The sequence below is a fragment of the Heptranchias perlo genome, chromosome 6 (assembly GCF_035084215.1).
Source record: "Heptranchias perlo isolate sHepPer1 chromosome 6, sHepPer1.hap1, whole genome shotgun sequence".
Taxonomy (NCBI): domain Eukaryota; kingdom Metazoa; phylum Chordata; class Chondrichthyes; order Hexanchiformes; family Hexanchidae; genus Heptranchias; species Heptranchias perlo.
This window is the reverse complement of record NC_090330.1, coordinates 17822244-17835831: the sequence shown is the minus strand read 5'-3', so window position 1 is coordinate 17835831 and position 13588 is coordinate 17822244. Positions and strand designations below refer to the sequence as shown.

The 13588-nt window shown below is 43.0% G+C and overlaps 1 protein-coding gene across 1 annotated transcript in view; it reads left to right on the top strand.

The window, feature by feature from the left end:
* LOC137322793 (rho guanine nucleotide exchange factor 17-like) overlaps positions 1 to 13588 on the top strand; it is a 395934-nt gene that overhangs the window by 364625 nt on the left and 17721 nt on the right. The window contains exons 15-17 of the mRNA XM_067985863.1: positions 3577 to 3823; positions 9064 to 9150; positions 11491 to 11558. Of these exons, the coding sequence (XP_067841964.1) occupies positions 3577 to 3823; positions 9064 to 9150; positions 11491 to 11558 (402 nt within the window). The remainder of the gene's footprint in view (positions 1 to 3576; positions 3824 to 9063; positions 9151 to 11490; positions 11559 to 13588) is intronic.

Sequence of the window (13588 nt, the reverse complement as noted above, 5' to 3'; positions counted from 1 at the left end):
CTGATTCCTGGGAGGAGGGGGTTATCTTATGAGGAAAGGTTGGGCAAGTTGGGCCTGTATACACTGGAGTTTAGAAGAATGAGAGGTGATCTTATTGAAACATATAAGATCCTGAGGGGACTAGAAGGAGTAGATGCTGCGAGGATGTTTCCCCTTGTGGGAGAGACTAGAACTAGAGGCCACAGTGTAAAAATAAGGGGTCTCCCATTTAAGACGGAGATGAGGAGAAATTTTTTCTCAGAGGGTCGTGATTCTGTGGAACTCCCTTCCCCAGAGAGCAGTGAAAGCAGGGTCATTAAATATTTTTAAGGCTGAGTTAGATAGATTCCTGATTAACAAGGGAGTCAAAGATTATAGTAGGTAGGCAGGAAAATAGGGTTGAGGTCATAATCAGATCAGCCATGATCTTATCAAATGGCAGAGCAGGCTCGAGGGGCCGAATGGCCTACTCCTGCTCTTAATTCGTATGTTCGTATGTACCTTGTCAGGATGCCCATTCATCAACGGTTTGACGTTTTGACACAAGAAATACTGTTAACAAATCTCCTGAATTCTGGTGCATGTTGACCAACATCCCAAAGTTTCATTTCATTTATGGCACTTGCTTCAAAGTAGTCCATAAATTTATATGACAGGATCTTTGAGAGAACAGTAACAATTTATCTGAGGAAAGTAAATGGACATCAAACTGGACAGCACTGAAAATACAGTGTTCAGCATTCCCTCTCCCGTCTCTACACATTTATATCTTACAGCTGCATGTTACCATTGGAAGCTACTGTTTTCAGCTCAACTCTAGTCCAGCTGGAAATCAAAAATGAGCTGGTACTATTGTGCTGCAGTTAGTCAATCTAGCATCTTGTGGTCACTTCAGACACGATGTCCTGTTCAATACGTTGCATAATTGTCTGGCTATCAAAACACTGAGCGAAAGAAATAATTTGCATTTACATTGAGCCTTGTCACATCCCCAGGACATAGGAACAGGAGTTGGCCATTCAGCCACTCAAGCCTGTTCCACCGTTCGGTGAGATTGTGGCTGATCTGTGTCCTGGCTCCATTTGCCCACCTTGGCTCCATATCCCTTAATACCCTTGGCTAGCAAAAATCTATCGATCTCAGATTTAAAATTATTCATTGAGCTAGCATCTGTTGCTTTTTGTGGGAGAGTGTTCCACACTTCTGCCACCCTTTGCGTGAAGAAGTGTTTTCTAACTTCTCTCCTGAATGGCCTGGCTCTGATTTTAAGGTTATGTCCCCTTGTCCTAGACTCCCCCACCAGCAGAAAAGGTTTCTCTCTATCTATGCTATCAATTCCTTTCAAAATCCTAAAAACCTCAATCAAACCATCTTCAACCTTCTATATTTCAGGGACTACAAGCCTAGTTTATGTAATTGCTCCTCATAATTTAACCCTTTGATCTCACAAAGCTTCCCAACCAATGAATTCCATTGAATCCAAAACAACACTGGGTATCTCTGGACTGGCAGACTCCCCACTGTGTTACGGAGATTTCACCAGAGGTCGCTCTAAGGTTATATTGATCTGAGAGAGTTTTTTCTAGGTAAGGTTCTCCTGATGTTGTCACTCCTTCCACTTGGTGATGTCATAGCTCTAATGTAGATTGAGTTGCCAACAGTCCAGTTTTGAACTGGGCAAACTGGTTCCTTGAGTGAGCTGCGCACATATTTGTAAGATGTAAACTGTACAGTGAAAGTCTGTTTCTAAAGCAGGAATCTGTGTTTCCCCACTTGCTTATGTGTTTTCCCATGTGGAGGCATTGAAATTGTCCACAAATTTATCAAAATCGCTGCTGAAACCTTGGTCCCACTCCTGTTCCGCCCCTATTTGTCCCTGTCTGGTTTTAGATGGAGGGGAAATTGATACTTTTACTTGGATTAGTGCAGAACTAGTGAAGCAGATATTTTTTTTTTTCACCAGTTTTCTTCCTTTTTCTTATGAACAGCCGATTGACTTGGGGTATCGATGCTCCGATATCTCGCCCAGATGACTATTGTTCGTTTGTAAGCCTTGTTTCTCCCATTGGTGGCTGTGCCTTCAGCTGCCTAGACCCTAAGCTCTGGAATTCCCTCCCTAAACCTCTCTGCCACTCTCTACCTCTCTCTCCTCCTTTAAGATGATCCTTAAAACCTACTTCTTTGACCAAGCTTTTGATCACCTGCCCTAATATTTCCTTATATGGCTCGGTGTCAAATTTTGTTTGATAATCGCTACTGAGAAGCATTAAAGACGCTATACAATTGCAAGTTGTTGTTGATGATGAGTGCCATCACTGTGGAGGGGCATCACCGTGAAGTCAATAACCTATCCTTTCACAATATCCACATAGGGGGGCACTTTTCAGCAATAGTCACTGGATAGTATTCAACGGAATGCTGTTTGGTTTCATTTCTCCCCTCCTTGGCTGAGGAAACTACAGCTAATTGTAGCATCCCGAATCCTGTGACACTCCATTCCTGTTCTACTCCATATAATGAAAGCCAACAAGGGAGCATGTTGTAACAAAAGTGTCAGTGGTAGCACGCTCACATCTGAGTCAGAAGGTTGTAGGTTCAAGTCCCTCTCCAGAGACTTGAGCACAAAATCTAGGCTGACACTTCAGTGCAATACTGAGGGAGTGCTGCACTGTCAGAGGTGTGGCCTTTCGGCTGAGACGTTAAACCGAGGCCCTGTCTCCCCTCTCAGGTGGATGTAAAAGATCCCATGGCACTATTTGAAGAGCAGGGGAGTTCTCCCCGGTGTCCTGGCCAATATTTATACCCTCAACCAACATAACCAAAATGGATTATTTGGTCATTATCACATTGCTGTTTGTGGGACCTTGCTGTGTGCAAATTGGCTGCTGCGTTTCCTACATTAGAACAATGACTACACTTCAAAAGCACTTCATGGCTGTAAAGTGCTTTGGGATGTCCTGAGGTTGTGAAAGGGGCTATATAAATGCAAGTCTTTCTTTCTTTCATTGTTAATTTGGCCTAGCAGGTGGAATAAAATGCCTTCTAGGTGTCTTGTTATAGTTGGAATTGCAAGTTGATGGTAGGAAACTTCCCAAATTAGAGTGATGTAACTTTCAGTGATCAACTGACGAGCAATTTAAAGGGGAAAAGCAAAGTGTGCTGATTGTAACCATGTGGTTAGAATGTGGAACTCGCTACCACATAGAATAGTTGAGGCGAACAACATAGACACATTAAAGGGTAAGCTAGATAAGCACATGTGGGAGAAAGGAATAGAAGGTTTTGCTGATAAGGTTAGACGAAGAGGGGTGAGAGGAGGCTCATATGGAGCAAAAACACCGGCCTGGACCAGTTGGGCCGAATGGCCTGTTTCTGTGCCGTGAATTCTATCTGTGAACCTAGACACCTTTCCAAACATGCAAAAATTAGATTGGTGATGAAATGATGATGTAATATTGGAACATGCACAAAAATAATGTCCTACCATGTGCGAAAAGGACAGCTAATACAAGTGGAAAATGTCAATTTGGCTAACTCACCCTTCACCTTCCCACCCAAAACACAGCCAATCAATCCATAACAATGTTTCTTTCCCAGATGAAGAGATGTCAAGCTCAAAGGACTTTGCAACAGAAACAACAAGTTCTGAAGAGGAACCAGAGTCTGATTTCGTTGCCAACTCCAACACGTTATGTCAAACGAGGAACAGTGACAGTCCTATGGATGGACGGGCAATGAGGCGTTCTAGTCGAGGGTCCTTCACCAGAGCAAGCCTGGAGGAACTTCTGAGTATTGATCCTGAGGCCAACCAAAGCTCAATGTGGCTCGGAACAGAAGATGGCTGGTAAGTGGTGACTTTTCATTTGGAGAAGTCATTGGGTAAAATTTAAAGCAAGGAAAATGCATGGAGTAATCTAAGTGCCGGGCCAAGCTGAATTAGGAAAGCAACACTCCTGCCTCCCCAGTTAGAGCAGTTCTTTATGATTTTACTCTTAGAAAGATGAGAATTTTTTTGTTTTTGTTAGTTGTTCCTTGTGGTTACAGTTACTGATTTCTCGCAGTGTGATATCCCATGACAAATCCTAACATTGCTACAAAAAACTTGCGAGGAACCGGTAAGTGGGAGCTGGGACTGAAGTTGGCAATCGGGAAAGAAAGAACTGCAGGAACCCAGGAGTGAAGTTCGGAGTCCAGCAGTAGAGAACAGTGGGAGTTGGTATTAAAGTCAGGGATTAAATGGCACAAAGCTGGGACTGGTGTCGGGTGTGGGTTAGCACTGGAGTTTGGATAGAAATCAGGTGGGAGAGAGCATTAGGAGCTGGGGCTGGTGTGAAAACAGTGGGAGTTGAACTAGAATCGGTGGCGGGAGGGGGCAGTGGGAGCTGGAATGGGAGTCACTTGCTCCTTCCATTTGACCGACTCCTGACCCTCACCATATCAATGCCCTCAAAGAGTGCAACTTAATAGAATCATAGAATCTTACAGGACAGAAGGAGGCCATTGTGCCTGTGCTGGCTCTTTGAAAGAACTATCCAATTATTCCCACTCCTTGTAGCCATGACAGTTCTTCCTTTTCAAGTATATATCCAACTTGTGTGTTCCTGTCACATCACTAAGACTAACAGCTATATCAAAACAAAACATTTTTACTTCCAACAGACTCCATTCTGGACTTCACAAATGGTTACGATTGATGCCTATCTACAAAATAAGTAGTTGGATAATAAGTCTAATACCAATGGTGGGAGCTTAATGAAGTAAAAATGTTAATAAAGTAAACTTGAAAGCTAAAACGCATTGCAGCTGTGCTTGCATTAATGCAAGAAGTCTAACAGATAAGATGTGTGATTGCTGGTCTTGCTGGGGTTGATACATGGGACATCATTAGTATCAACAAAAACAACAACTTGCATTTATATAGCACCTTTAATATCGTAAAACTTCCCAAGGTGCTTCAAAGGAACGATTTTCAAACAAAATTTGACACCGAGCCACATAAGGAGATATTAGGACAGGTGACCAAAAGCTTGGTCAAAGAGGTAGGTTTTAAGGAGCGTCTTAAAGGAGGAGAGAGAGGTGGCGAGGCGGAGAGGTTTGGAGAGGGAATTCCAGAGCCTCGGGCCTAGGCAGCTGAAGGCATGGACGCCAATGCTGGAGCAATTAAAATCATGAATGCGCAGAAGGCAAGAATTGGAGGAGCGCAGGGATCTCAGAGGGTTGTAGGGCTGGAGGATGTTACAGAAATAGGGAGGGGCGAGGTCATGGACAGATTTGAAAATAAGGATGAGAATTTTAGAATCGCGACGTTCTCGGACCAGGAGCCAGTGTAGGTCAGCGAGCACAGGGGTGATCGGAGAACACGACTTGGTGCGAGTTAGGATACGGGCAGCAGAGTTTTGGATGAGCTCAAGTTTATGGAGGGTGGAAGATGGGAGGCCGGCCAGGAGGGCATCGGAATAGTCCAGTCTAAAGCTAACAAAGGCATGGGTGAGGGTTTCAGCAGCAGATGAGCTGACGCTGGGCGGAGAGGGGCGATGTTATGGAGATGGAAGTAGGTGGCCTTAGTGATGGAGCGGATATGTGGTCGGAACCTCATCTGAGGGTCAAATAGGACGTCAAGTTTGCGCATGGTCTGGTTCAGCCTCAGATATTGGTCAGGGAGAGGGATGGAGTCAGTGGTTATCAGAGACATAGTGGAAGAGAACATATCGGTAGAAAAGGAAGCAGTGTGGCAGTATATATAAACTCCAGTATTGAGGCACAAGTGAGAGAGAAGATAATAAAGGAAAGGGCAGACACAGAATCACTTTAGGAAGAATTAATAGGTAGATGCCCAGTTTTGAGCTGCTAGAGTTTGGGTCCTTAGTTGCAGCCACGTGATGTCAGTCAAACAGCCTTTTTTTACCCATCCCCAATATTTTTATAACTAATAAACAAAAGTGTTCAAAGAAAATGAAAAAAAAACGCACAATTTTTTTAAAGCCCTATTGATTTTTCTCCCAGATTGCTTGCAGTAGTGTCCTGGAGATTAATCTTTAATTCCTGGAGATTCCAGGACAATCCCAAAGGGTTAGCAATCCTGTGAGACACAAGTACTCATTAAAGTTAGCTCAGCTGTCCTTTTACTAACAGAAGATCCTCCCGTCTTGCTGTAATTATTGTAGCACGAGTCTCTGGATGCTGCTGTAACTTCTACAGCCACATCCATCATTGTACCCAATCTCAGCCGTTCGTGGCTTTGTGGAGCTGCTCTGAAGTTGCACACAAAGCCATCAAGTGGCCAAATTGAATATTACAACAATGTAACATATTTGAATATAGAGAGAATTTTAAACAGGTTTAGGATTTTATTACACATAGGACACAAGAGGAAATCTTCCCCATAAAACTTAATTATAGCTTTTTAGGGTAAACTGATAAAACCTCAACAGACAGAAACCACAAAAATTATGTGGCCTGTGTTTCTCCAAACCACTCGAAGGCGCTGCAATGTGGCTCAAATGGAACTAGTTCAATAGTAATGATACTTCCTTCCGTTTGGATCCTTCCCCCAGCTTAGGGAGCACAGGATTTCTGTGCAAAATCTTGGAATTGAGAGCAGAGAGAAAGAGCTATCAGTTGATATGATAAGCAGTTAGAAACATAGGAACAGGAGTAGGCCATTTAGCCCCTCGAGCCTGTTGCGCCATTCAATGAGAGCATGGTTAATCTGTGGTCTAACTCCATATACCCGCCATAGCCCCATAGCCCTTAATACCTTTGGTTAACAAAAATCTATCAATCTCAGATTTAAAATTAGCAATTGAGCTAGCATCAACTGCTGTTTGCAGAAGAGGTTCCAAACTTCTACCACCCTTTGCATGTAGAAATGTTTCCTAACTTCACTCCTGAAAGTCCTGGCTCTAATTTTTAGGCTATGTCCCCTAGTCCTTGACTTCCCAACCAGCAGAAATAGTTTCTCTATCTACCGTATCAATTTCCTTTAATATCTTGAAAATTTCAATCAAATCACCCCTTAATCTTCTAGGGAATACAACTCTAGTTTGTGTAATCTCTGCTCGTAATTTAACCCTTGAAGTCCAGGTATCATTCTAGTAAATCTACGCTGCACTCCCTCCAAGGGCCAATATATCCTTCCTAAGGTGCGGTGCCCAGAACTGACGACAGTACTCCAGGTGTGGTCTAACCAGGACTATGTATAGATGTAGCATAACTTCTACCCCATTGTATTCTAGTCCTCTAGATATAAAGGCAAGCATTCCGTTAGCCTTTTTGATTATTTTCTGTACCTGTCCATGACATTTTAATGATCTGTGTACATGGACCCTTAAGTCTCTTTGGACTGCCATTGTTTCGAGCTTTTCACCATTTAGAAAGTACTCTGATCGATCCTTTTTAGGTACGAAGTAGATGACATCACACTTGCCGACATTGAAATCCATTTGCCACAGTTTTGCCCATTCACTTAATCTATTAATATCTCTCTGTAATTTTATGCTCCCATCTACACTGCTTACATTGCTGCCTATCTTTGTGTCATCGACAAACTTGGATATGTGGCTCTCTATCCCGTCATCTAAGTCATCAATAAATGCAGTGAATAGTTGAGGCCCCAACACAGATCCCTGTGGGACACCACCAGTCACATCCTGCCAATTTGAGTACCTGCCCATTATCCCTACTCTCAGTCTCCTGCCGCTCAACCAATTTCCTAACCAGGTCAGCAATTTTCGTTCGATTCCATGGGCTTCTTCTGGAAGTCCATATAAACAACATCCATAGACATGTTTGTGAGCAGCACAACGTATGGGAAATAGAGCTGGGTCTAGTTAGCCAAGGAGAAAACAGCAGTACTGATAGGTGAGGAACAGGCGGGAAAGTAAGCTGTGAAGAGGACGCAAAGAGTCTGCAAAGGGATATGGACAGGTTACGTGAATGGGCAAGAAGGTGGCAGATGGAGTATAATGTGGGGAAATGTGAGGTTATTCACTTTGGTAGGAAGAATAGAAAAGCAAAATATTTTTTAAACAGTGAGAAGCTATTAAATGATGGTGCTCATAGGGATTTGGGTGTCCTTGTACACAAAACACAGAAAGTTAACATGCAGGTACAGCAAGCAATTAGGAAGGCAAATGGCATGTTGGCCTTTATTGCAAGGGGGTTGGAGTACGAGAGTAAGGAAGTCTTACTACAGTTGTACAGGGCTTTGGTGAAACCTCACCTGGGGTACTGTGTACAGTTTTGGTATCCTTATCTAAGGAAGGATATAATTGCCTTAGAGGCAGTGCAATGAAGGTTCACTAGATGGATTTTTGGAATGAGAGGATTGTCCTATGAGGAGAAAAAGGGTGGTAGAAGTTTGGAACCTCTTCTGCAAACAGCAGTTGATGCTAGCTCAATTGAGTAGAAAGGGTCTATACTGTCTGGAGTTTAGAAGAAAGAGAGGTGATTTCATTGAAACATATAAGATTCTGAGAGGGCTTGACAGGGTAGATGCTGAGAGGTTGTTCCCCCTGGCTGGAGAGTCTAGAACTAGGGGACATAATCTCAGGATAAGGGGTCGGCCATTTAAGACTGAGATGAGGAGGAATTTCTTCACTCAGATGGTTGTGAATTGTTGGAATTCTCTACCCAAGGGGGCTATGGATGCTAAGCCGTTGAATATATTCAAGGCTGAGATGGATAGATTTTTGGACGCTAGGTGAATCAAGGGATAAGGGGATCGGGCAGGAAAGTGGAGTTGAGGTCGAAGATCAGCCATGATCGTATTGAATGGTGGAGCAGGCTCGAGGGGTCATATGGCCTACTCCTGCTCCTATTTCTTATGTTCTTAAACTTGGGAGTCATTATTTCAACTAGAAAAGTCTCAGTAAAGCTCTGATTAGGTGAGTCTGACTGAAAGTGAACTAAAATACCAAATGGAAAATAATAAACACCAGAAACAGGAACTCTAGATAACACTGGGCAAGATTTCGGTATTGCAACAAGCCAATGAAGATAGTGCTGTGTGAAGTGTTCACAATTTTCTGTGAGCTCGGTAATGTTGGACCTCCTTTTCTCTCAAGCAAACTGTTTTTCTTTCAGCATTCATGTCTATCAGTCGTCTGATAACATCCGTAACCGGAAGAACAGTATGAAGATGCAACACTCTGCAGCTGTCATGTGCATCCTGTAAGTGCAAATGCAATGCTTTACATTTATTTGTAACCCATCCTTTAATGAAGCTTCTGAGCTGTTGCTCTTCCCCATTGCAGCTCCAGTCTTAGTTTCCCATTTCTAATGTCATAATCAGCTGGGACAGAGGATGGGGGATGAGTGGAGCACCACACTCTGCATGGCCCCGATTTTGTTTTAATTGAGAAGCCAGGTTAAGGGCACAGCCCATAGTTCTGGGCACCACTAAAGATTGAGAAGAGTAAAAAATGACGGTGAGGTAAAGCAGGAAGTAATGATCAGTTGATGACGAGCTTAGGTTTTAAAAGCCTGGAGATTATAGAAAAAAGGAAAGACTGATGAAAATTAGGAGTTCCCCAGTTTTGAGGTCCTGGGAAAGAATGAGTTAGATACTGTGTGATGTCTTGATTTAAATACTGCGAGGATGTAGGGATGAGGATGAGCATCTAGTACAGCTTGTTTGGAACTTAGAGAGTACAAGATGGGAAAATTTAGAGAAGCACAGATAGCAGTAATATGATAAAATAGAGAAAGGCCAAAAAAGGTCATGAAGGAGAATGAGGTTAAAGCCTAAAAGTAAAAGACGGATCACCAATCACACAAAAAACCTTTTCTTATAATGTGTTGAATTTGAGAGAGGTGCTAAACGAGTCTGTCCAGATATGGGAGCAGTACTCAAGAGCTAGAAGTCTTTATAGAAAGTTAACAATTGTTGGGGCGAAAAGAAGTGTTTGGCACAAAAGAGGAAACCAGGCTTCTTGAAGTCAGCTTTAGGAATGGAGGAGATATGTAGTTCCTTTTGAAAGTAGAGTAGATAGTGAGACTAAGAATGTCAATAGATAAAGAATGAATAAGAGTGGAGTTAGAAAAAGATGAGTGTTGATTAGACCTGCAAGAGACAGGACAAAACTCTAGCCTGGATTTTCCAATTGGAGTTATTTTAACAGTAGATTAGAAAATCAAGGCTTGTGTGTTTCAGGACTTGAAGGAAGGAAGATTATTATTGACCCATTGAAGGGCATGGATTGCTCCACCGAAGATATCAGGATGTAGTGATTCAGCCATTGCACTTTGAGAGGACTGGAGCTTGTGAGCACTCCAGCTGTACGGGGCAGCGATTGGATTCTGGGAATCCACAGAATGGCAATTGGCAGTGAATTAGACTCCTCTTTCATTGGGAATATCCTCAGGACTTCTCCTGCTCTGCCACCATAACTTCAGCGGAGGTTCACCATAAACCCTGTTTATGCACATAAGTTACGGCAGCAGAGTAGGATAAGCCCCTAGAAATTTCCTGGCCTCGGTGGTTTTGTGGATGAGTTGAGGCACTCTTATTAGTAACCTACTCAAAACCAATCTCATCACACCTACAACAGTCAAACTGGGGCATCGACATCTCTGACAGAGAAAAAAAACACCTGAGATGTTTGAAGTTGGAAAGGGCTAAAGATTTTAAGCTGCCCGTTCCCTTCAAGGGTCATTAACTGTCTCAGTTGTATTTGCAATTTAAAATGATATATTTGGAAAGTGATTGATTCTCAGTGTCAAAGTGTTTGGTTAGTTACACAAAGAATACTTGCATCAAAATTATCGGGTGTGTATATATCTCAAAGGAAGTCTTGTTGGTGAGGTGCAAGATTTTTTGACCACTAGAGGTTTATCCCTGTGGAATGTAGCAGCAATTTCCCTGGTATTTGGACTGCCTTCTTGGTCAGTCTGAAGTTGCATCCCCCATTGAGATGACACTAATTCCCATATTTGTGAGCAGCCAATGATCCTGGGCACAGAAGTACAGTGATGTTAAGAGAAGGGCTTTGGAGCAAGGGAGACTGGAAATAACAGGGCAGGGAATTCTGATGTTTTTTTTAAAGGTAGCAAATATAGTTGTGAGTATATCTTTTCATATAGACCTAGTACTTTAAATACAAATTACACCCCCTAGATATCCCCTCTAAATAGAAAGGAAGAGGTCATAAATAAATAAGAAATTAGTATGTTGCAGTGTTGTCAATACTCACGATTCACTTTCAAATCCCATAATTTGCAGACGTTTTCTCAATGCTCAGGATTCATGTGTGAAATCTATATATAGCTTCATTTCCTGTGTGACTCACAAGCATTAAAATAACTTCAGCAAATCATGGGACTCACTAGTAAATGCTGCTATTGCTACTCTTATATGTAGAAGAAAGTTGGGAGGAAATGTTAAAAAAAATCTTCATACTCTAAAGGGACCATAAACAGCCATTTGTGCAAAGGGACTCAGGTAGTCTTGGATTTAAGGTGTCTTAGGATATGTCAGTATTTCTGAGCGTACTTCTTTTCCTTCCCTGACAGATACCTCGACAACAAGGTTTTTGTGTCACTGGCAAATGGCGAGCTGATGGTCTACCAAAGAGATGCAGGTTTGTTTAGGGGCACATATTCGATTCATTAAACAACTACAAACTGGTGAATGCAGTGTTAACACTCCACTAAAATGAAAACTGTGACAAGACGGCAGGTGTTTGTCTGGAGGAGTCTTTAGAGTCAGAAATAATCTGTGTTTGTATTTACCCCTGCATCAGCTCATCTGCTGCTGAAACCCTCATCCATGCTTTTGTTACCTCTATACTTGACTATTCCAAGGTTCTCTTGGCCGGCCTCACACCTTGCACCCTCTGTAAACTTGAGCTCATTCAAAATTCTGCTGCCCATATCCTAACTTGCACCAAGTCCCGTTCACCCATCACCCCTGTGCTCGCTGACCTACATTGGCTCCCGGTCCGGCCTCGATTTTAAAATTCTTATCCTTGTTTTTAAATCCCTCCATGGCCTCACCCTTCCCTATGTCTGTAACCTCCTCCAGCCCTACAACACTCCGAGATCTCTGCACTCCTCCAATTCTGGCCTCTTGTGCATTCCCAATTTTCATCACTCCACCATTGGTGGCCGTGCCTTCAGCTGCCTAGGCTCTAAGCTCTGGAATTCCCTCCCTAAACCTCTCTATCTCTCTCTCCTCCTTTAAGACACCCCTTAAAACCTACCTCTTTGACCAAACTTTTGGTCACCTGTCCTAATATCTCCAATGTGGCTCAGTCTCAAATTTTGTTTGATAGCGTTCCTGTGCAGTGCCTTGGGTCTGTATTTTATTATGTTAAAGGCACTATATAAATGCAAGTTGTTGTTGTCTCTCCTTGATTATTGTAAGCATCTGAAATTTACAGAAAAAGGTAAATAAAATTGCCCCTCCTCCTGAATGCACTGACTTACTCAAGGGTCTGGTTCCTTAAGCGTCAGCAGCCCTCTGAATGGCAGATCAAGTTCAAGGGGCTGAATGGCCTACTCCTGTTCCTATGTTGCTATTTTCCTATGTTAGGAAGCTCTTTTTCACGCAAAGAGAGATCAATACATGGAATGGACCTCCAGATGCCCGAGTAGTAATTCTTCATGTGTGACCCTGGATGCTGAGTGTTGGAAGGCTATTTAACTGTGGGATGCACTACAGCCAGGTCCAATCCTATCCTCTGCAGGCATCCGCACGAGCACACTTTCAAGCATAAGAACATAAGAAATAGGAGCAGGAGTAGGCCAATCGGCCCCTCGAGCCTGCTCCGCCATTCAATAAGATCATGGCTGATCGGATCCTAACCTCAAATCTAAAGAACACAAGAAGTAGGAGCAGGACCCGGCCACTCAGCCCCTGGGCCCGCTCCGCCACCCACAGGGCCTTGACCGATTCGAACTCAGCTTCATATCCAATTTCCTGCCCGCTCCCCGTAACCCCGAATTCCCTTTACTTCTAGGAAACTGTCTATTTCTGTTTTAAATTTATTTAATGATGTAGCTTCCACAGCTTCCTGGGGCAGCAAATTCCACAGACCTACTACCCTCTGAGTGAAGAAGTTTCTCCTCATCTCAGTTTTGAAAGAGCAGCCCCTTATTCTAAGATTATGCTCCCTAGTTCGAGTTTCACCCATCCTTGGGAACATCCTTACCACATCCACCCGATCAAGCCCCTTCACAATCTTACATGTTTCAATAAGATCGCCTCTCATTCTTCTGAACTCCAACGAGTAGAGTCCCAATCTACTCAACCTCTCTTCATATGTCCACCCCCTCATCCCCAGGATTAACCGAGTGAACCTTCTTTGTACTGCCTCGAGAGCAAGTATGTCTTTTCTTAAGTAAGGACACCAAAACTGTATGCAGTATTCCAGGTACAGCCTCACCAATACCTTTATAAAAATCGGGATTGATGTAAAGCGGGCTGCCAATTCACTATCACCCGTTTTACACTATCGCACAAATTCAAAATTACCCCCACCCCCACTTTCACCAGATACTGGGTTCATTAGAAAAGGAATCATATCTGCAAACGCTGAGGCCTTAAATCAGTAAGTTAAAAACTTCTGATTGGATCTTTACCAAACATGATAAGCAAGTCTCTTTTATC